This window comes from Physeter macrocephalus, chromosome 5, assembly GCF_002837175.3.
Source record: "Physeter macrocephalus isolate SW-GA chromosome 5, ASM283717v5, whole genome shotgun sequence".
Classification (NCBI taxonomy): domain Eukaryota; kingdom Metazoa; phylum Chordata; class Mammalia; order Artiodactyla; family Physeteridae; genus Physeter; species Physeter macrocephalus.
The window spans coordinates 24,942,979-24,966,987 of NC_041218.1; the positions used below are offsets into that span (position 1 = coordinate 24,942,979).

At 42.4% G+C, this 24,009-nt stretch overlaps 1 protein-coding gene across 2 annotated transcripts in view; it reads left to right on the top strand.

Annotated features, from left to right (window-relative positions):
* The window catches only part of GRM8 (glutamate metabotropic receptor 8), a 773,539-nt gene that overhangs the window by 146,238 nt on the left and 603,292 nt on the right, over window positions 1-24,009 (top strand). For both annotated transcript variants that reach the window (XM_024129289.1, XM_055084852.1), the window contains exon 2: window positions 1,231-1,447. In XM_024129289.1, coding sequence (XP_023985057.1) covers window positions 1,231-1,447 — 217 coding nt within the window. The remainder of the gene's footprint in view (window positions 1-1,230; window positions 1,448-24,009) is intronic.

Here is a 24,009-nt window from a genome sequence, read left to right on the forward strand (position 1 = left end):
CACGAACCCGTGTCCCCTGCATCGGCAGGCGGACTCTCAACCACTGCGCTACCAGGGAAGCCCTGCTTCTGTTTTATGTTTTGGTTTTTTGGCTGCAAGGCATGTGGGATCTTAGCTCTCCCACCAGGGATTGAACCCTCACCCCCTGCATTGGAAGGCGAAGTGTTAACCACTGGACTGCCATGGAAGTCCCACCATGCCCTTTCTTGACTCTATGGCCTTGGACATGCAGTTTCGTGTGGCTGAAATGTCCTTCCTGGCCTATTTGCCCGATTTCCTGCATCTTCTGTGCTCCGTCTAGCCTGCATGTCCTTCTGCCATACTTCTTTAACATCCCTGTATTCTTCTGTCGTAGCACTTTTCACTGGTAGAGTAAGAATCTTCACTTGTTTATACGAGTGAATATTGCATTTCAAACATTTTTAGGGGTAGATTTATGGCATGCAGTTAATTTGTTACTCAGCTTGAATTTATTTAGGACAAATGACATACGATCTCTAATTTTGAATATCTTCTAGCAATTCACCCTTTTTATGTCAGAAAATAGTCTCTTTTCCTAAAGCAATTATGGTATGGATTCCTGTTTTGTGATTTTTTTTTTTTGAGGGTTGGAAGGCTGGAAAGATGTTATAATTAAAAGATACATGGTTAGCTATTCCCAAATCTTATTGTGGTATGTAGTGGTTATATCAATAAGCAGTGGCTAGACTTGCAAAACTATATATTTAAAATACTTTACCAAAAATATAATCTTAAGACTGAAGTGGTATCAAGTATAAAAATAGTCTCATGTTAAATTCTCTGTTCATTATTAGGTAGCCTTTATGTCCTAAAGCCAAAGATGATTTCAGAGGTGACTTTTTCTGAAGCATGTATGTGCATTTCATGTTCGTTTCTGCCTCATTTCCACACCAGAACTTATCATGTACAGACTAAAAAAGCAACAAAAACTAAAAGCACAAATGCTTTGCTTTGGCTTCTGAAACAATGGGACCTGAACCAAAACTAAATTCTTTCTTACTGTTTAGAAATGCGCTTTGAAAGAAAGTGAGTCCACAGACCTTTATAAAATACTTTCTAATTAAACTGGTGGTCATGAAACCATATTTTGACTGCAGGCTGATCTGTCTAGGTTTCTGGTATAGCTTTGGCTATTTAGTCTCTTGTGTGACAATGCATCATCTGACAGCATTCCTCATGGGTTGAAATGACCTGTCATTTGTTTCGCAGATACCTCAAATCAGCTATGCATCCACAGCCCCAGAGCTAAGTGATAACACCAGGTATGACTTCTTCTCTCGGGTGGTCCCCCCTGACTCCTACCAAGCGCAAGCCATGGTGGACATTGTGACGGCACTGGGGTGGAATTATGTGTCAACACTGGCTTCTGAGGGCAACTACGGAGAGAGCGGTGTGGAGGCCTTCACTCAGATCTCGCGGGAGATTGGTAAGCGTATATTTATCAGATGATTGCATTTGGAGATGACAGGTTGCAGAAGTCTGAGCACCCCCAAGAGCTCTCTGATCTGTATGGGATAATTAGAGCTCCTAGAGATACATGACCCAGGCTGTCCACTCTAGGGGGAAGCTGGGTTTATTATAAATGATTTTGTTGTTCTTGGTCTATCAAGGTGACACTTCGGTGCTAATTTAGGAATTAGAGCTCCTGACTCAGGTGAACATTTTTTAAAGCTGTCTGTTTTGACGAGGGAGTTTGCTGGCACATTAGAGCCACTGTAAATTTGAATAAATGACATACTATTTGATTGTTCTAGATGGAAGTTTACATTAGCGAGTCATTAAATTTTTTTAAAAAGGCAGTGGAATTTAACATCCAACACTAGAGGGAATTAAGACCGGTAATCATCTTAAAACAATACTGAAGTAGCCCCCAAGGCTATACATAAGCGATATTCTTATTCTCATATTTCACTTTTTGAATTCTTATTCTTACCTCAAACTCTGAAGCTTACAGTGGGATTAAGGGCAAGATGTGAAAACTTGGTTAAAACAGGGTGCTCGTGAACTCTGTCCCAGGTTTTTTCACGGTTCTCATCCAAATCTCTGTAGGCATTTTACTATGTGTATATTTAGCTATGAGGCTTACACTATGTGGAAAAACCAGAAAACAAAAACAACTTAGGGCATAAATATTATTGCTGACTGGTCAACAATATAACTTTGTGGATGAAAGGAGACATGTTACCATTACTTAACAAATGCTATTGTTCTTACTAAGAATTACTGAATAAAATTTGCATATTTTTCTATAAAAGTAGTAACAATGTTTTGTTGAAAATTTAAAGTGCCCTTTAGCTGTTTTTGAGTAATTTTGAACTTGCAGGAAATTATATTGATAATTTATTGTTTTTCTTAGACGCTTCAATGCAGGAAAAGACCATGGGAGTGATTTGGGCTTATTCCCTAATTAGCAAAGACAAAGTTATTGGAATAAGGTTTTTTCTTGAAACACTTGAAGGTGCCTTCGATCTGTTCTTCTCCATATAACAGAACATGGAAACTTATTATACATAATATTTGGTGTGTTTAACATTTGTTCCAGTGCTATGCTGTTACAGAAAATGTAGAAGAGACCTGGTTTCGCTGGAAAGATTGGCTTAATTTATTTAAGGGACAGCTATTCATTCCTGTTGTAAATATCCATGATGCCATACTCTGTGCTGTTTGGAATTTTAAATTATATCACTACTGCTATAAAGATGATTCAAAACATTCAATTGAACTTTAAATGATGGTAAATTACATTACCTTCTTGGAAAAGAATCCCAAGTTTATCCTTAGGAGAAATGCCCGCTCAAATGAAAACAATAGCTTCTGAAAGCAGGGTTAATGCATTATTTAAGCAGCTGATGTCAGTTCTCGCCAAAGTGGTAATTCAACGACAGAAGGAAACTAATAAGAGTATGTATTGAAATGAGAAGTTTTCTGCAGTGATCCTGTACATTCTCAACTATAGGGCACATTTTGTGTGCACAAAACAGATTACTATGAAAAATTCAGTACAGGACATGATTTGCCAATTGTTGAAGCATCTGATAAAATGCATTGTTCTAGAAGTTAAGTGAGATCGCAGTTTTACTCTTCTTACTAAAAAAGAATATTTTGTTTTCACTTTTAAGGAGCATTGCTCTTCTTAGGTAACTGTCACCTAAAAGGATTCAGGCGGTACCATTAATTATTGCTGTCTCTATCTCAGTCATTAGTATGGGAGAAAATAATTTTAGTGCCTTGTGTAGGATGCTCCTGATAGAGCAACCTGTTTCTTCTGTGTTGATCCTTTCAGTATTCTGTGACGTGATTGGCTGTCCATTCTATTTCAGTTCTCACTTATCTGGGGAATGGAGGAGGGCTGGGTTGTCAATTAATATGCAGAATACTGAAAAGGCCAAATTAGTACCACACTAGAGTATGCCATGGAATATATTAAATATCAAAATCATCCCTCATTTTAATGACAAAGATTTTATCCAGAACAAAAATAGCTGAAAATGAAACCTTTTACATGACAATGATATTAATGGGAATGGCATAGGGTAGCAACTTAACCCATTCTGAAATGATCTGATGCCTCTAATGAAAATTCATTAGTTCTATAACATTTGCTCCTCTTACTACAACGTTGATGACATCTCTGTCAATGTGTTACTAGTGTTTTTAAAAATCTTAGTCTCTTGACTGAGAAGGAGATGTATACATTCATTTTTTGGAGTGTCTGCCTATTAATGAAATTGTATATTTTCCCGACTCTTCTAAATTTTCCTGTACTCTGTTCAGAATTTCTCTCTTCAAGAACGTTGATTGCTAAGAAATTTCAGTGTAAATTGAGGCTTCCTATGTTTTGTTTCTGATTAATTCTGACAGATCATAATGGAATGATAGTGAAAGGAAAATGTGTTTAGTGATACAATGCCTGTACGGTTTGATTAGAACGTTTTTCATTTTAACAAAATCTGAGACCTGGGGACGTGTCCTTCGTGAGTCTTGGAGAACGAAGTTTATGAGTGAATGATGGTCATGAGCACAGATGCCAGTGATGTCTCTTCTCTAGTCAGGATCCTTCTCAGGGAGAGAGGGACAGGAATTATTTGATAAAATAAGACAAATAGCCCCTTGATATCCTAGCTGTTATAATCTCAGCCCCTTGACTATAGCATTTTTATTGGAGAAGTCAAAAGAAAAATATTTGGGATCAACAAATAGCACAATTTGACTGGATCATAGTTTGTGTAGTGAGGTATGGAAGACAAAACTGGAAGGCTTTGTGACAAGGACACATAGGTGAGTACTTTACCTCATAGGATAGTAATTTTATCCTTTATTTTCTAGACAATGGAGGAGACTACCGAGGAGAGAGGGGTCTACTAGGATATGTATTTAAGACTTTGCTAATGAGAAGTGAAAGATGGGGAGACCAGTTGAGAGGCCTCTGTAGTAACAGTCTTAGCCTCACATGGGGTAGTGGTCATAGAAGTGGAAGAGGGAACAGACTTGAGAGGCACTTGGAGGTGGAGTCTCTGGAACTTAGCAATTGATTGGAATTAGAGCTCGAAGGTAAGAAAAGAATTAAGCTTGAAATTCTGAACCTGGGCAATTGGGAAAATGCAAGTGCCAGGAATAGAAAAGAGACAGTGAAGTGAAAAGGTTGGTGTGGGGTGGGAAGCATAGTTTGGTTATGAACCCGATAAATGGCGAGTACTGGTACATACCTTTGTGGAGAAGAGCAGCAAAGAACATTGATCTAAAGCCAAGGCAGGAATTGAGCTATAGATCTGAAGCTCATTCAAATTGATAACTGAGGTGGGAAGGGTACTTGCTGAGGTAGAACATGTAGTTGAGTGTGAATTAAAGGGGGTGGAAGATACACTCTTGGGGAGAAGCTTTACATAAAGCTATGGGATGACAAGCATTGGTGAGGATGTAAAGGAAATGGAACCCTCGCACACAGTTGATAGGAGTGTAAATTGGTGCAGTCATTATGGAAGATAATATGGAGTTTCCTCAAAAATTAAAAATAGAACTACCACATGATCCAGTGATTCCACTTCTGAGAATATGTCCAGAGAAAATGAAATCAATATCTTGAAGAGATATCTGCACTCTTGTGTTCATTGTAGCATTATTTACAATAACCAAGATATGGAAACAAACTGAGTGTCCATTGATGGATGACTAGATAAAGAAAATATATGTAAAATGGGATATTATTTAGCCTTAAAAAGAAGGAAATCCTGCCACTTGTGACAACATGCATGAACCCGGAGGACATTATGCAAAGTGAAATAAGCCAGACACAGAAAGATAAATACTGCATGCTGTCACTTATATGTGCTCTCACTTATAGGTAGAATTTTAAAAAGTCAAACTCATGAAAGCAGAGTGTAGAATGGTGGTTGCTAAGAGCTGGTGGGGGGTGGTAGGAGAAATGGGAAGACATTAGCCAAAGGAAATAAACTTTCAGTTAGACAGGATGAATAAATTCTGAAGATCTAATGTACAGAATGGTAACTATAGTTAGTAATACTCTATTGTATACTTGAAATTTGCTAAGAGTCGATCTCAAGTGTTCTCACTACACACACACACACACAAAACTATGTGAGATGATAGAGATGTGAATTAGCTTGATTATGGGTAATTATTTCACAGTGTGTACATATATCAGAACATCATGTTGTACACCTTAAATATATACAAGTTTTATTTGTCAATTATACCTCAAAAAAGCTGGAAATATAAAATTAGTATAAATGAAAAAAAATGAAGATTTGGGAATAATGGGCTAGATTTAGTAAGGGAAAGCTAAGAATAGGGCAGTGTTCTCTTTTCTCTTCTCTTGATGGGTTTGTGCCCATGGGAGGGCTCTCAGTCTTCTTTGAAGTTTTCCATGACAGGCGATGGTAGGAGTTCTTGAGGAAAAAGTCAAGGTTATTGAGCGGATATTCATAAGGGAATAGGAACTTTGCCAGAGGGCACAGCTGAAAGTGTGTGGTACAGTGGCAGAGAATCAAGGAATGTCCTTGAGAGGGGGTGTATTAGGGCTGCCATAACGAAACATCACGAACTGGGTGGCTGAAAGCAACAGAAACATACTGTCTCAAAGTTCTGGAGGCTAGAAATCTGAAATCAAGGTGTCGGCAGAGCCATGCTGATTCTGAAACCTATAGGGGAGAATCCTTTCCTGCCTCGGTAGCTTCTGGTATTTGCTGGTGATCATTTGTGTTCATTAGCTTCATCCATCAATCCAGTCTCTGCGTCCGTCATCACATTGCTGTCTTTTCCCTTCTTGTTTCTGTCTCTGTCTTCTCTTCTTATAAGGATGCCAGTCATATTGGATTAAAGGCCCCACCCTACTCCAGTATGACCTCATCTTAGCTAATTATATCTGCAATAACCCTATTTCCAAATGAGGTCACATTCTGAGGTACCTGCTGTATCTTTTGGGGAGATACAATTTGATACCCATAACAGGGGGTGGTAGTGATGAAGGGTGTACTCAGGGAGACTCCCAGTGACAGGGATGGGGGATAGGCCAGGAGGACAAACAGTTAGCAATAAAGATGAGGGGGGTGCTCCGTGGACAGAATTTGGTAACGGAGCAGACCATAATATAACCAGCTCAAAAGTTCCTTTTGAGGTGCTACAGAATTTTACTCTCCCAGTCTTGACTACTTGGGTAGATGAGGCGACCTAATGGATAACTCAGGGTTCCAGACAGGGGTGGGTTGTGGGATCCTTGTGTCTGGCTTTCCCAGGATTCTAAGTAGTCAGGAGCCTCCTAGTAGGATCACAGTGGGCACTCCCTCTACAGTGGTGTACCAGCTGTTCAGCCTCCCTGCTTTGTGTAATTCCAAGCTATTGTTCTTTTCAATGACACCCGGGAAATTATGGACATCTAGAGTCTTTTCTGGCCTAATTTATTTTTATGTCCCCCCTTGGTCTCTTTTGGCTTGAGGGAAGGGAATAACTTAGTTGCTGCTGGTGGTTAAGACTTCTCCATCACCTATGTTACACATCCTCAGTTGTTAGGACCACAGTCCTCTAAGTCTGTCTTGTTTTAATGATTTGGTATGATGTTTTCATTGATATTATAATAAGAAGGTTGATAATACATACCCATGCTTTTCTGTCATAAGCTCTGGAACTTGTAGTTTGTGACTCAATAAATGACCTCCTTGGGGCTTTAGACAGGTTCTTTCCCTTCTTTGTCTTACCTTATTCTATTATTTAAAAAAGAAGACGGATAATAAATGTTAATGCTGCCACGATCATTCTAAGGGGCAAGGAAGCTAAAGCTTTATCTTTGAAGATAAAAGGAATCTTTGATAGCATTGTATCTTTTCACTGTGGATTTGCACAGTATGGCAACACAGCTCCTTTAATCAGTCATCGTGTTTATGAATAGTTTATTGAAGATGACAGGCCTGCGAGTCGTCATCCCACACATTACAGGGGGCAGAACAGACCTGATTCTGTCAAATCTACCATACGTGACTTTTTTTCTTCTAATTTGCAAATGCTGGAAGCTTCTGACTATTGTCTGACGTGTTCAGAATCTTAAAATCTCAGACTTGGAAGGGATCACAGAGGTCGTTGGATTGGCACAATCTGTTTGAAATGTTAATGCAATAAATCAATTTAATTAATTCATTTTTGTGTATATAAAATGACCGACACTTGCCAAAACATTTGATAGTAATTTATTTTCGGTGTGGGTCAAGAAATAAAGTAAGGGAAATTTCATTCCACCTCTACAACGGAAAAGTGCCCTCTGATCATTTTTTTAAGCTATCTCAGTACAGTTTTAAAATAAAGCATTTTTTCCTCTTGGGTTATAAACAAGAATCAAGTTTCTATTAACTGCAACGGATTTGCTTCAAGAATAAAACAAAGTATTTTCAAGGAGAGAAAGAAAAAAAGTACATAAAGAGCAGCTTTTTCCCATAGATGTTCATTGCTTTGGAAAAATGACTTCCAGCAGGCAAAAGTCAATTTGACAAAAGTATTAATGTTGTAAAATACTATGAATGAAAGGAAACATTTTAATTCAATTGAAATTTTTACTTTATATTTCTACAGCTGACTTCCATTGATAGCACCACATTTCAAGTTGCAATTCATATTTAATTAATATTAACACCAGGTAATTGGCAAGAATAACTTCAAAGGAAGGCTGAGGAAATTGCAAATTGGAACTGCACGTGCAGCGATCCTGCAGAAGCTTTATAGGGATCCAAAGAAAGTGTATACGATTTTGACAATTACTGCAGAACTTGATCAAATAGAACGTCATTTCAAAGCTGTTCTTCATTCTGGCCTTGCTTAATATTTAGGGCTTAAGAACTGCTAAGCAGCAACAGCTGCTATTAATGTGAAGCGGCAAATAGCATTCAACAGATGCTTTTAGACCTATGATTCTAACGCCGTAGTTAAGTATTTAGTAAACAATGGCAGTCTGATGCAGTGGAACACAACTCGGAGTCAAAAACGTGTCTAAATCCCCCTTCTTCAATTATGAGACTTTGTCTGAAGATTAATTTCCTTGTCTATAAAATGGTGGCCCTCTGCTCAGTGATCATCATGTGCTAGAATACTTGTGAAATGTGCTTTATAAACTCTAAAGTGCTATTTGATATCAGGTATTACTAGTGAAAGGAATGGGGATAATACAGATTTTTTTTTTCCAGAATGTGTGGCAAAGCTGTAGATTATTATGAAGGTGGCGGATGTGCTGCCGGTGTATAGGATAAATAGCCAGAGAAGGCTTTGCTTGATTCATTAATTACCTTCAAACTTAGTCATATTCGGCCTGAAAGATTAGAGAGGAGATTTTGAGTGGCTCCTGACCACCTACCCTCTCTGTTCTCTTACTAGTCCTCCACAACTGCTGTGGTACATATTCTACCCTGTCTTAATCTTGTCGCCCCTGGCTGTTGAATATTACTTATGGTGTCACCAACAGTTGTGTTTGCTTGGGTCTGATTGTTCAGGTAGCACATTGTTCAGCTATCAGGACAAGCTTGAGGTACCTTGCCTCATCCTTAGTGATGTGCTCTCATGAGTCCCTGAGCTTAACCCTGTGGAATCACTTGCCACTCTGATCATAATGCCAATTTCTCTGTATACCTCTTCCTCCAGAATGTGTTTTTCTCAATGGAACGACACTCCCCTACCCCAACACCCAGCAGAGTGCCTGGCATATGCCAGGTGCTTCATGAATTTCTGTTGAATGGCCATTGTCACCAGATTCATGGCTGTGTTGGTGCTGTGAGCCTCGTGGTCAGGCTTCCTCAGGCTCTGGGAACCGAAGGGGCAGAGATGGTCCCCACAATGGGTAATGCATTTTCTTTGCTAACACGTAACCTATATGGGAAGCTTTGGGTCTTCCACATTGTTGAGCCACTCAGAATTCAATTTTTTATTACTGGAAAATACCAAAGCCTGTAATCTATAGGTTCAGCCCACCCTGGATCCCTCAGGCCAAACAGTGCTGGGGAGTGGCTAAGAGCTTCTTATCAGTTGAGTTTGACTTCCAGATCTGTCACAGCTTAGCTATAACACCTTGGGTAAATTGCTTACTCTTGTTGTGCCTCAATTTTCTTATCTGTACAATGGGGATAGCAATTGTATAAGAATCAAAAGAAATCATACAGAACAATGTGTAGCTCATGGTAGGTGATCAACAACTGCCAACTCATATTGTGTTAGGCATCCTCAATGATGGGTGATCCAGGAGTTGTCTTATTGCCTGGAGCCTGTTCCCAGTTTGCTCAGTGAGCAAATAAGAAAGCAAGAGTGAGGCCTACATAAGATTTCAAATAAAAGCAGCCAGTCCTCCTCATTCCTGAAACTTGCTTTGTACCTCCTAGCAGAGACCAATCCTATTATTATTTTTTCTTAGCATGACTAATATACTACATAGAATAGTGTTGGCACCTAGTTGAATGCATGAATTAATTAAATGCCAGTCAGTGTTGGCTCACCAAATATGCTTTCTCCTCTTCCTTTTGAGCCTTCTATATATTAACTGACTCAGCCAGCATCTATTGTGTACCCACCATGGATCAGGGCATACTTGTTCTAGGCTTTCAGGATCTAGAGATGAATCATGGCCTCTGCTTCCTAGCTGGTTACTGTGTATCAGAGGATACGGAGATGTAAACAAACACTTTCAAATGAATGTGATCGTTGCCTTCATGGAGGCATCATTCAGAGGCATTGGCCAAGAACACAGTGCCCAAGAGAGGGCGTCCTGCGGTTCATGTAATGGAAAGACCTGCCATGAGGCAGTGGAGGGTGACAGTTTATGGACCCCAAGCTCAAAGGGAGTACGCTGTGTGATGTGAGTGGAATGAATTTAGGTAAGTTCAACACAATTTCTTGAGAAAAAGAGACAAAAAATGCATGTAGAATATGATGCCAACTTTGTAATGTGTGTATTTGTGAAACGATTAATGTTTGTAAAAAATATATATAGTTTTGACAATTCTTATTTCTTGATCTATGGATGGATACCCAGATGTGTCCGCTTATAGATAATCAGTGTCTGACTTGCTCTACAGCTTTAGCCCCTGTTCTCCCCGGTCACTTCCCACCCGGCATCACCGATGCCCTTGGCAGCAGTTTCAGTTTTGTTCAGTTCCTGAGTCTTAATCAGGGCCAATAGTTTGTCCTAACCTTAGCTTACAAGTTTCTGGGCTTTGGAATGATTTTGCCAAGACGGACCCTGTACCTGGTGGTCCCAGGGTGAGCCCTGAGCTGCCTTCTGGGTCGCAGCAAACTTACAGTGCTGTCTCACCCTGACTCATACTCTGGATCCCTAGGAATGGGGCTCTGCCCCAGACTCTGACCTCTGAGGTTGAACCACGACACACTGCCTATTCCTTGTCAACTCTTTCCCCTGACTGGGTGGAGGTGTCTGGTCCTCTGCATGACTCATGCACTTGTTGAGATCTGACTATGCATGAAGCCATGGAACAGAGTCCTGTCTATTGGGTCCCTAGTGTGTGCAGGGGTCCTGGCCCTGTCTAGCTTGTTGTCTTTCTATTTCTCACATCCTTTTAGTGTCGTATCCCTAGAATACAAGGAGTTCAGTCTCAGAGGATGGTTTGAGTTTCTTTCTCAGAGATTCCCATTTAAATGCTTAGGAAGGGTCAGGATATGTCATCAACAGGGTTGTCCCTGTGTCGAGTTATTCTTTTCCTGCTCCCTAACTCTTTTGCCAACTTTATGAGTTTCCTAGGGTTGCCATAACAAAGTACAACAAACTGAGTGGCTTAAATGACACACACACATGCGCGCGCGCACACACACACACACACACACACACACATATATATATTTTTTGGCTGGCTCCGTGGCTTGTGGGATCTTACTTCCCTGACCAGGGATGGAACCTGGGCCCTAGGCAGTGAAAGTGTGGAATCCTAACCACTGGACCGCCAGGGAATTCCCACATAAATCTATTGTGTCATGGTTCTGGAGGATGGAAGTCCGGGATCAAGGTGTCAGAAGAGGTGGTTCCTTCTGAGGGACCCACCCTAATCCAGTATGACCTCATATTAGATGATCTCATATAAGTATGGCCTCCTCTTCATTAATCATATCTGTAATGACCCTTCATTAATTACATCTGCAGTGAAAATAAGGTCACATTCTGAAGTACTGGGAGTTAGGACTTCAACATGTGAATTTGGGGGGGGACACAATTCAGCCATAACACCAACCCTAACTGCTGGATTGAGCCCTGATTCATGGAGTTCTGTCTGAACTGAACCCACATGTGTCCCGGTTCTTTAGGTGGATTTTGGGCCCTGGACTCCCCTGTTTCTCCTGAGGCATCAGCTTCCGTGACCAAGGTAGCCAGCCCCGTTTGTTTCCCCTTGTCCTTGCCGGCTGGGCTCCGCCTGCCTTAGAGCTGAATGCCCGCGTCACGGCAAGCATGTGCTTCTCCTCCTGCACTTAGCCCCAAAGAAATTGCATTCTTTCATTTCCCTTTCCAAAGTCATTTTCTTGTTCAAGCTCTTCTGTTTGGAAACTCCAGCACTAGATGAGAGCTTTAAGGTGCCATCTGCACTTTACTGTGTTGATAGAAGAACCTAATATAAAAACATCTTTCTGCAGAAATGAAGCAACATCAGAATCCCTTCATGTCACTTTTTTGTAGGTGCTAAGAGAGTTGGCCTGAGAATGAGAGTGTGTTTTCCCTCTTTCCATCATAACTTATCAACTAAGCAATAATTATGGTTTCCTTGAAAAGAAATGGCTCAAGAATAGTGCAATCAGGAAGGTATAAGATGAATAGTTTATTGAAAAAGGCGCCAATTATTTCAAGGGTCACATCCCTTGGCAAAACCGGGCCACGTTGTCTTTCTGCTCTAACATCTGCATGTTTGACAGATCCTGGGCTTCTTTCTTTGCTTCTTTCCATGCTACCTGGTCAGAGACATTTCATGATTCACTGGGGACTCCACAAGGGGAAGGCAGGGGGAAGGAGGCAAAGTGAAACTCGAGTCAGCACATTTTGTTTCTTGTTAACAGCTCTGGGAAGAGGTTTGGTCGAGAAAGGAATTTTAAGTAATGATTTAAACATATCTCTGGCAGTTCCACTAGCGAGAAAAAAAAAAATGCCTCTTGTAGCAGCTCAGACATACTTCTGAAGCAGTGGTACACAGGGCCATGTGACTCTGGGGCCACATTTGCATCATGAATCACCGCTGGCGCCCACATAATGGGCAATTAAGGGAAAGAGGCAAGCGCAGAGTACATTGTTAGCCTTTTGTGTTTAGTATCCTGGAGGGCAACCACTGTGCTCCCCTTCAGAATGGGCTTGATGTGACTGCCAGGAGGAATCCTAGGGTGGATGGAAATATTCATGGGAGTTGATGTGACATTTCATTCAAGAAATATTTGAGCACCTATTGTATGTTAGGGCCCCCTTCTAGGAGGTTGGGGATATGACACTGGGTGAGTCCAACCTGATTCCCGCCCTTGTAGGCTTTCCTGTCAAGCTTCCAGTCTTTACATTTCTCGTGTTCTTTTAGTCTCCTATCTCTGGGCTATGGGAACTCAACCTAAGCCTACAGTTTGAAATGCCTCCGATCAAGAGTCCATGAAAATAACAAGAGAGGGTCTGTAACTGTCACATCAACAACTTGATCCCTTGGGTGTTCTGGAGATACCAGAGTTCAATGGAGCTGTACATGGCATGCTGGGTGAAAGAATACATATTTGAAGGAAAAGTGTGCCTGTGTGGGCACACAGAGCGATAAATCTGGACTTAGGAAGCTCACCAGGTACAGATGTTTGGGAGCAACACCAAATGCAGGATGGGACAAGAAGTCCATCTAGCCCTGAAGAGCATAGATCAAGAGATTATGGTTCTGGGTGGTATCCTGAACTGACTGCCATGTGACAAGAGATCCACTCGCACCACATCTCAGCCCGGAATTCCTGTCCTCCCCCTACGTAGGTCTGGTTTACGTTTCCTTATCCTTCAGTTCTTGGATTATTTCCAGGAAGCCTTCTCAGATCTCCACCTCCTCATCCTCCCAGACAAACTTAAGTGAGGTTTCTCTTCTGTGTGTCCTCTCAAGTAAAAACAAATCCAGACTTAGTCAAGGAGAGGCTTTATTCAGAATTAAGACGATTGCAAGAGAGAGAAGACTTGAATTCAAAAATCTGCAAGTATCGCAAAATCAAAGGGAAGAGGGATTTTCTTTTATATGGTAGGTAGCAGTAAGCAACAGCTTAACAGAAACTTTTAAGGGAAGTTTGGGTAGGCAAAGGGGAAATGACCAGGAAAGTGTCCTGCTCTGATCAGCCGCTTTCCAGAGGCAGCTAATAACGGGGACATGGTCCATTTTCCAGTGCTTGCTCAGATTTGGGGGCAGACAGAGTTCAGGGGCATGTAGGAAGGAGAGAAGCCTGAGTACACTTGTGTCGAGACAAAGTAGAGGGTGAGAAGTGGGCAACTGTGAACCCTTGGTCCGTTTCTAGGGAACCATGAAGATAATCTTACAACTGTGGATTTTAATTACTTCTCTCTTCCTTCGGAGGTGGAGAGCATACCTTATTTATCTCAAGTCCAAGGAGGAGGTCGTTGGAACCCCCAATCGATAACCAGTTGGTCAGAAGTACAGGTGATAACTCGGGCTTGCAGTTGGCAACTGAAATGTGGGCCGGGGTTGGGGGTAGTCTTGTAGGACTGAGCCCTCAACTTGTGGAATCTGACACTCTCTCTGGGTGGACAGTATCAGAGTTGAGTTGAATTGTAGGAAACTTGTTAGTGTCCTGAGAACTGCTTGTCGGTGTGGGGAGCCCCTCGCCAGCACTGGAATTGATATCAGAGCCTATTAGTCTTTGTATAGTACTGTAGTTGCAGGGTCTAGAAGATGCTCTAAAAATGTTGAATGAGTGAGTAAATGAACACACAGCAGGTGAGTGAATCCTGGCGACAGGACACCAGGAAGCAGGTAGTTTGGAGGAGGAGGTAGGTAGATGGACGGGCTAGCAGTCCACATGAAAGTACTCAGTGGAAGAGGGTAAAACCCTGCCCAAGGTAAGAATTCACAACATACCTGCTGTTACTTGGGAGGCATGGGGTCTGGGGGCATGGCTGGGTCTACAACAGGAAGTTGCATGGGAAGGAGAGAGAACCAAGAAACCAATTCAGGGCCAGGATTAAGTTGGGAAACAGAAGCAGTAGCTTAAGTAGGTGACAGCAAGTCTGATGCCCAGACTGCTAAACTTGATTCTGAGAACCAGAACCAGATGGTGGATCTATACTTCCGGTGGGGCAAAGCTGAGTTAAGGGCTAGAGCTTTGCTAGGTCTGACAAATAGGGGGGATGCAAAATCAGAAAGGAGGTAAATATGCTGAATGTACTATTCTCCTTTCAACTGGCTTTGAGGCTTCCAGGTATATAAGTGTGTCATATGTTTCATGACTGCAAGATGTCCTAAGGTTATAGGGTTTCTGATATTTAGACTCATGACTCCAGTCCCTGAGGAGCTTGTTCATTGATGACCCTTTTGACAAATGATTGATGTCCATGTGAAGTTGGACTGTGCTAGGTGCTGGGAATTCACAGCTCTGGTCTCTGGCCTTAAGGGGCTTAGATTCTGATGAGGAGACCGATTTGAAAAGAAAACGAGTAAACAAACTAATGATTATAAATTCAAGCTAATAATTATAAAGTGTATCTTATTAAGAAAGAAACAAATGTGTGTTTATGATGTATTTGAGAGATATCCAGGAAGCCAGTGTGGCTAGAACCCAACAAGGGGCGGGGGAGCAGCACAGGAGGTGAAAAGCAGTCAAAGGCGTGATTGACTAGTGTCATAGGTCATGGCAGGAAGTGTGGATTTTATTCTCAAGCAATGGAAAGGCTTTGAAGGGTTTGGAGAGTGGCATGGTACAATTCAGATTTTAAGGGGATCATGTGCAAAAACTGGATTGTAGGGGCAGGATGGAACCAGAATGTGAGTTAGAAATTTCTTGGGGTTGACTTGGACTTGGATGGAGGTAAAGGCAGGGAGTGTGTGACTTGGCCTAGGTACAGATAGGATCAAAGTCCCAGGCCTGGGAAAATGAGGTGACTTGATGCCATGGGGATCTAAGCCATTGAAGCAAAACTCCTTTAAGACTTGTTGGTCAACGGCAGGGTGTGTCCTAGAGCCCTTAGACTGGAATGGGTGTGTCCCAAGTGACAGTATGGCTCCCTTAAATGGATAATTCAGGGGTGGGAGATCAAGTGAATTATTTCCTGGCAAAATTTCACTCCAACTGATGGTTCAGTGAAAAAGAGCTAAAATGGTAAGTGTCTCCCAGGTTTTTGTTACTTTTTTTTTTTTTTAAACAAAGTCAGTTAGAGACCTTTATTGCTCTTTTTCCTGTGTTCTAGGAGGACGTGAAATTTAGAGTTTTCTTGTTAATTGTTCTAAATATTTTCCTCTTAACTCATATTTCTTGTCGCTTTTATACTCTTGTGTTACTGATCGTTTTAAGGCTCATTAATCATTATGCAGTTTTCTGAACATTTTTGTGCTTTCATAATACAATGGTGATTCTGGAAACACTTCTGAGTCCACATAGTCAAGGGTCATAGAAATGGGTGATTTGACACGTTGGTCTCTAAAAATTAGGTTTAGTGCAACTTCCATTTAAAGTATGTATAATTATGATTTGACCTAATTATTTTTGATTTGAAAATTCCAACATACACCATATTCTATTAAATGTGAATATTTGCTTTCCAAAGTCCCTCTCTCTCTCCCTCCCTCTCTCTCTTTCTCTCTCTCTCTGTCTTATTGTCCCCAAGTCCAAGATAATTCATTGAAAGGAGAGGGAACTATTAGTGCTTACTTTATATGTACCACATAACTGAGTTTTCATTAGGCTATGAGGCATATATTATACCTGTTTTACAGATGGGAAAACTAAGGCTCCAAAAAAGTACATAACAGCCCAAGATAACCTAATTAATTAGTAAGTGGTAGCATGGAATACAAACCCAGAGTTCTGTGGCTCCAAAGTTCATGTTCGTTTTACTACCTCTTGCTATTTCTCTTTTGAGGTTTGGTTTCTGCAGTCATGTTTCCCATCCTTGTCCTGCGAAACTGTAGGGAGGACAAAGAGAACATGCTCTTTCTTTAAACAGTCTGATTTCTTGCCTTTCCCTCCGTCTCCCCTCACTCGTTGTGCTTTTGCGCCGCATCTTATGACCTGAGCATTTTCTAATGCACCTGCGTGGATCCTCTTCCCTTTTCTGGAAATGCAGCATCCCCAGTGTCCGCCCGGAGCTATTTTCATTCTTTAAGACCCAGCATCAATGAGACCTCCTTAGTGAAACCTTCCTAGATACCCAGAAGGGGTTAGCCGAGCTCTTCTCTGCAATTGCAACCCTTTGTACACATCGTTAGTGAAGAAAGTGTTGACCTGAAACACTTAGAAGAAAAATAGATATTCTTCCAGCAAAGATGGGTTTATTAGGCATCAGCAGGGAATTGTAATTTGGGGTCTGCAATCATGGCGAGCCACAGGCAAGTCCCCACATGGCAAGGGAAGGAGAAAACTTTTATAAAGGGGAAAAGGAAGTTGGGAGGGCGCTAGTAAACAGAGTCCACGGCTTTTCATTGGCTGAGTCCTTGCCAAAAGAGGAGTCTTTCTTCTCCCTGCTGGGCTCTGCTATCCTCACAGGGCTTGAGAGCTCCCCCTCCTGGTCTCCCAACTCTCTTTGACTGAGGTTTCTGTTGATTAACTTTTTTTTTTTTTTTGCGGTACGTGGGCCTCTCACTGTTGTGGCCTCTCCCGGTGCGGAGCACAGGCTCCGGACGTGCAGGTCCAGCGGCCATGGCTCACGGGCCCAGCAGCTCCACGGCATGTGGGATCTTCCCGGACCGGGGCACGAACCCGTGTCCCGCGCAGGCTCAGCGGCCATGGCTCACGGGCCCAGCCACTCCGCGGCATGTGGGATCCTCCCAGACCGGGGCGCGAACCCGGTTCCCCTGCATCGGCAGGCGGACGCGCAACCACTGCGCCACCAGGGAAGCCCTGTTTATTAACTTTTTTTACAAAAACATTTATTTCACTGGCTTGGTCAGGACTCAGACTTAAGCCAACGAGAAAATTTGGGGTTCAGAAACTTAAAAAGTCTAGGAGTAAATCTGACCTCAGGTCGGCTTAGCTCCACATTTTAAAATGAAGTTGACAGGAATGCATCCTGTTCCAGCTCTGGCTTCTGCTTACTAGCATGTTGGCTTTATCCTCAGGTTTCTTCCACGTGATGGGACGAGGGCTGCCAGCAGCTGTGGGCTTGTGTACTGCCAGCTTAGCAACTGTATTCCTTTCCTAGAGCTGCTTTAACAAATCACCACGCTGTGTGACTTAAAACAATAAAAACTTATTCTCCTGCCATTGTGGAGGCAGAAGTCTGAAATCAAGGTGTTAGCAGGCTTGACTTCTTCTGGAGGCTCTGAGGGGCAGTCCGTTCCATGCCTCTCTCCTGGCTTTTGGTGGCTGCCAGCAATTCTTGGCATCCCTTGGCTTGTGGCTGCATAACTCGGATCCTTGTCTCCACGGTCACATCACCTTCCTCTCTGTGTGTTTGAGCCTTTTCTTTTTCTGTCTTTTATGAGGACACTTGTCGTTGGATTTAGGGCCCACTCTCATCCAAGATGATCTCATTTTGAGTTCCTTCCCTTCGTTAAAGCTGCGAAGACCTTTATTCCAAATTAGGTCCCATTCTGAGTTCCAGACAGTTATCTCTTCTGGGGGGATACCTTCAACCTACTATGGCAACCTTAGTGGGAAGGGTGTGTTTCATTCCCATTGGTTCCAGCAAAGGCCGAGACTTGGCTCCACCATGTTGGGTTTCAGTCCATGACTCAAGCAACCACTGTGGCCTAAGGAAGGCACGGTTCACAGTGGCCAGACGTGGGTCACATGCCCTCTGGAGCTGGGGAGAGGTAGGTGGGGAGAGGCCCACTTGAAACAAATGGTCAAAGCCACAGGGAGGGATCATCCCTCAATGCTAAATTAAGATGCTCTTCTAGAACAAGGAGAAAAGCCTGCTGGGCAGGCAGGCACTGTGCATATTGTGTGCTGTCGGCCTGTCGACTTCTGCGCCTCCTGCCTAGACCGTGACCTTCTCAGGGTGGCAGCAACCTGGTCTTATTCCTCAGTGCCTGGGGCATGAGAGAGCTCTATCAACATATGTTAAATTGTTACAGTAGCTAAAATTTCCCTGAAAAATAAGATTTAAATGTAGCCATGAATCATAATATTTGTCAAAAATAGTTTTGGCCTCCATCTAAATGATAACAAGCAAAGCAGTTTCAAGGACAAGAAGAGGCTTCTGTTGAGTGTTCTCCTCTACTTTGAAAAGGCTCTGCCTTCTGTCCTGCCTCTCTTTTAGCCAAGTGTGTTGGCAACCAGGGGAAAGAAGCCAGGGGCTTCACACTCTTGGATGGTGGCCACGTCCGCCTCCCCGGCAGTTATCTGTGGCAAGATGCGCTCTCCCCCCGTGCCAGTGGAGTCCCCTCTGTGAAAATAGCACAGATCACACAGTGGCCAAAGAGCTGCCTTCCCAGCCATGGGTCAGCTCTGACCACTAGCTGACTGGACAACCATCAGAGGAACCCAGAGCCTAAGGAAAGAACTAGTATATTTTGTTTGGCTGTTTTAAACATGGCTGAATTCTCTATTTTCAAAGAAGATATTTTAGTTCTTTTTATGGTTTCTAAATCAAGGAGTTCTTCTTTTCTCCATTTAAAAAAATAAAATAAAAGGGATTCCCTGCAGGACTGTCAGGAAGCATGGAAGTCTGTGTTCTATGAGCCTTAAAGGGAGAAAAGCACTCTGGGAAAGCCCCGTCATTGAGAACTGACTTAAAAAGTGTAGATGTCATTGGTGTGTTGACTGTCCTCCATAGTGCCACTTCTTTACTTTTAAAATGCATCTCTTATTTTAAGCAGATTCTTTAAGCAACATCTTTATTATTTTTTTTTCTTCCTACTGATTGTTCATGTGTGATGGTCTAGCTCCTTCCACACCCTCCTCTGGAGGATAGCTTGGCTTCAGACTCTTAGTCCTTTAGTCACTTCTAAGTATATGAAAAGTCTCATTTTAGTTATTAAAATGGCCAGCCCAGTGGAATAAAACTGAATTTCAGCCAAACTGAAAGTTTCTCCCCTCCCACAGCTTGGAGCTGCTTTTGCCTGGAGCCCTGCAGTGGGGAGGGGGTAGGGCTGCGGCTGGCTGCTGTTCCTCTGCCCCTTTGTCCCCTTTGTACCCCTGCCCCAGCTGCTTGGCCCTACTTTAACATCTTGCAGCAGTTACCAAAGCACCGACACAGGTATGCCTGGTGTGGGCTGGCTACAGTCTCCAGCCTTGACTGAGGGTGTTTTCTCCTCTTTTCCCCACTTATATTTTTCCTTGGAGAAACTTTGGTTTCCTGCCTGGCTTTTGGCATTGGGCCCTCTATTTGGGTCAACATATGCTTCGGGTCTTGATCTCAGCAGCATGAACTTGTGAGTTCAGCTTTTCTCTCCCCTGCTTGTACATAAAAAGCTGGAGGTAGGACTTGATTAATGACGGGGGAACAGGAGCGGAACTCTGGTTTCCTTTATTTATGCTACAACAGGAGCTGTCCCTAGGTCACACTGGATTAGACGTACTGCACGTTGGCTACAGACAAGGCTCTGTGATAGGCACTGGGGAGAGACGTAAAGAAGGATGTGACGGAACTATTACCATCACATCGCTTAGAGCCAAGATGAAAGAAAGTAATTGCTCCATAGAAGTACAGGTCATGAGCTGTGTGTGTGTAGAGGATGAGGTGATCAGTTCCAACCAGGAGCATTCCCCTTCCTTAAAAGGGGAAGCACTGGGCGAGGTAGTGAAGGAAGAGGAGATGCATGTAGGTGGAGACCTGGGAGACAGGCATTAGCATTTCAAACAATGTATGTTTCACAGAGTTAACGATTTTCATTGATAAATGCACAAGATTGCTTTGAAATTCTCAACTATAAAAATAAAAGTTTGCTTGCTTCCTGTGGCATACATGCCTTTATTTTGCCCTTAGTTCAATTTTATGACCAAGAAGGACCTGCTCCATGGATGAGGTTTATATTTCTGAGTTCCCAACGTTCTTGGTATGCATTGTTTTGTCCCATACCTTTTCCATGTTCATGGTGATAAAGATTTGTCACCCTGTTCTTACTCTGAAACATTCACTGGTCTCAACGTCATTGTCATAGGAACGGTGGTGTCTCCTTCACTGGCCTTCAGTGGCAGTGATTCCTAAACAGGGGCCAGGACGGGTGGGTGAGTGAGTGACCGGACAGAAACATTTCTTAATATCCTCAGACCTGGCCAAGGCGACTGAGGCTTGGAACCGCTGTCTCCCTCAACAATTACCTTCTTTCCCTTTGTGTATCTTTAATATAACACAGTTATGGCACACGGCTTTGTTTTAATGACTTATAAGATATAAGGTTTATTATAACCTCATCTCCCCCAGATTTTCAGTGGTCTTGTGTTCACGGAGAACCGTAAAGCTTGTCTCCTCTGTAATGTTCGTGCCTTGTGGTTTCATGTCTTATTTATCATAACAAACACAGACTAGAGTACGCCCCAAAGTCGCCCGTCTACTCCCACAGTTCCGGTGCTCAGGTGTACAGCTGCTGGGGGCAATAAGATGACAGTTCAGCCTATCTCCTTAAAAGAATCCATCCCCTAATCTGTCTTGTGTCTGAAGATCCTTTTGTTTGCAAGTGTCTTGAAGTGCAGCTCAGTCTGCCTCTGTCCTTTTTCACTGTTCTAGCCATCATTTCTTCTCTGGTTACCAATTCTCCTTAGCGGCTGGTAAACATTTTTTTAACTCTTGAAAAACAGCAGCAAAAAAAATCCTGTAATCTTTCGCAAGGAAAATGGGGCTGCTTGCTATTTCTTGGTACCTTTGGTGATTTCTAGGCCCTGTGTTACATTATGAAATGATAGGCCCTTTTTTTTTTTTTTTTTACTAAGGGGGAAACCACAAAAGTGACCTCTAGAAGGTCATGTTTATGCTAAATACATTTATAAAGTACCTGGTCTCATATATCCAGGTACTATGTTGTTAAGGGTTCGTGAACACAGCACTGTCTCCCAGGAATTTATATTCTAGAGGGGAAGTTACTTACAGTGGTTGGCAAATTCTCTATTAAGGCTCTGGGAAGGCAGGTATGTAGTACTTTATTTTGCCCAGATCTCAGGAAACACTTTCACAAAATGATGATTTTGAACTGATTTGGGGAGAAAGGGAGCTGGCATTTGAGGCAGAGGAGAAGCAGCATCTGCCAAGAAAAGATATGGCAGTTTTAAGGGAGTGCAATTATTTTTGTAAGGGGGCGCTGAAGTGAGTGTAGGGGTTTATTGGAGGGATGACAGGAGATGAGACTGGAAAATAAACGAAGACAGGATTGTAAAGGACCTTTTCACCAGGCTAAGGAGATAGGCCTGTTGAAGGATTTAAAGTAAGGCAGCAGCATGACCAGATTTGTGTTTTAGGAAGAGCCCTCTGATAGTAGGTTGAAAAATGGGTGGAGAGACTCAATCTCTCTGTAGGCAGCAAGATGAGTTAGTAGGTTATTGCAGTAGTCCAGGCAACAAGTTACAAGGTCTTAAATAAAGCTGTGGTAGTGAGGATGGAGGTGAGGTGATAAATAGGAGCACTGTTAGGAAGTAGAATCAATAGATCTTTTCAAGCAATTGGATGTACCGAGTGAGGAAAAAGGAAGAGTCAGGGATAACTCCCAAACTCCCGGTTTGGACACCTAGGTAGAGAATTCTGTTGTTAACCTAAATGAGAAAAACAAAAGGAAATGTTTGGCAGTGAACCAATAATTTAAAAAATATTTATTGAGTACCCCATTGTGTTAAGTGCACAGATACGATGGTCAATTTTATATGTCACCTTGGCTGGGCCACAGCACTCAAATATACGGTCAAACATTATTGTAGATGTTTCTGTGAGTTTTTTTTTTTTTTTTAATGTGATTGAGATTTTAATCAGTGGACTTTGAGTAAAGCAGATTGCTCACCCTGATGGGGGTGGGCCTCACCCAATCAGTTGAAGGCCTGAATTGAACAAAAGATTGACTTTCCCCAAGCAAGGGGGAATTCTGCAGCAGACATTCTTCAGACTTGAACTGTATCATGGGTGGGGGGGCTCTTTCATGGATCCCCAGCCTGCCGGTCCACCCTGCAGATTTTGGATTTGCCAGCTTCCAATACTGCATGAGCCAATTTCTAAAACTTAATCTCTTTCTATGTGTTTATACATCCTACTGGTTCTGTTCCTTTGGAGAACCCTGACTATACAACAGGCTTTGGGGTCACTCTGCATGGCTCTGAATCCTGTTCTGGCCATTGCCCAGTGATCTCACTATGTGACAACATTAGTGACTTCTCGGAGCCCAACTTGCCTCATTTGTAAACTGAGAATAACAATATTCTCCACTTCTATTGTTCTTGTGCTGATTAAAAGAGAAAATCCATGTAAAGTTTTAAGCTTAGGATCTAGCAGGCAGTAGGCTCCTAAGAAATGTTTGCCGTTATTATAAACAAGGAAACATTTGCACATTAGTGTTAATGACTAATGACAGCTCAGATTGTTACCTTTCCCAGGAGGGATTTAGTGACAATGGGGATCAGAGTTTTCCATTAGAAGAATTAGCCTCTTAGCTTAATGCTTTGCTCATTGAACTAATAGGTAAATATTCGTTGAACGGTTGAATTACTTCCTGGTACCGGTGAGTGGGATCAGAGAAACACAATGGGTTAGAAAGGGAGAAACTGAGGTCCAGAGAGATGCATGACTTAGTAAAGGTCCTAGAATGAGTTAGTAGAAAGTCTAGTACCAGGACTCAGGTGTTCTGGCTCTTGTCTTGTGCCCTTCTCTTGGAGCAAAGGGCATCCGCCCCCAAAACCACACTGTGTGGCCCACCTCCAGGCTGCCAAGTCAGCCCTTGCAGAGCAAACTGTATGTTATACCCTTCTTCGTGTAGCAAAGTCTAAGATAGTCATCTGGCAGCTGGTTTGGTCCAATCCTTAAAGGGCTTATTCCTAAATGGACCAAAACATGTAAAGGCATTAGAATTTTTTAAAAAATAAAAATATTTTCAGGCTTATCAGCCTATGTGAATATGGAACAAAAGAAGACAGAGTTGTATATTTTGTTCTCTTTCTTTTCTGGTCCAGCCACTTGCACATGTAAGTGTGGTCAGTGTGGGCACACTGATTCTTTGTTTACTCTCTCTTAATCCCCTGTCATTCGGCCTCTTTTCTACTCATTCTTGTGAAATTACTCTCTTGGAGGCTGTCTCTCTGAGGCGAAGTCCAAGGCCTTTACCAGCCCTCTTCCTTCTTTTTTTTTTTTTTTTTTTTTTTTTTGTGGTATGCGGGCCTCCCTCTGTTGTGGCCTCTCCCGTTGCGGGGCACAGGCTCCAG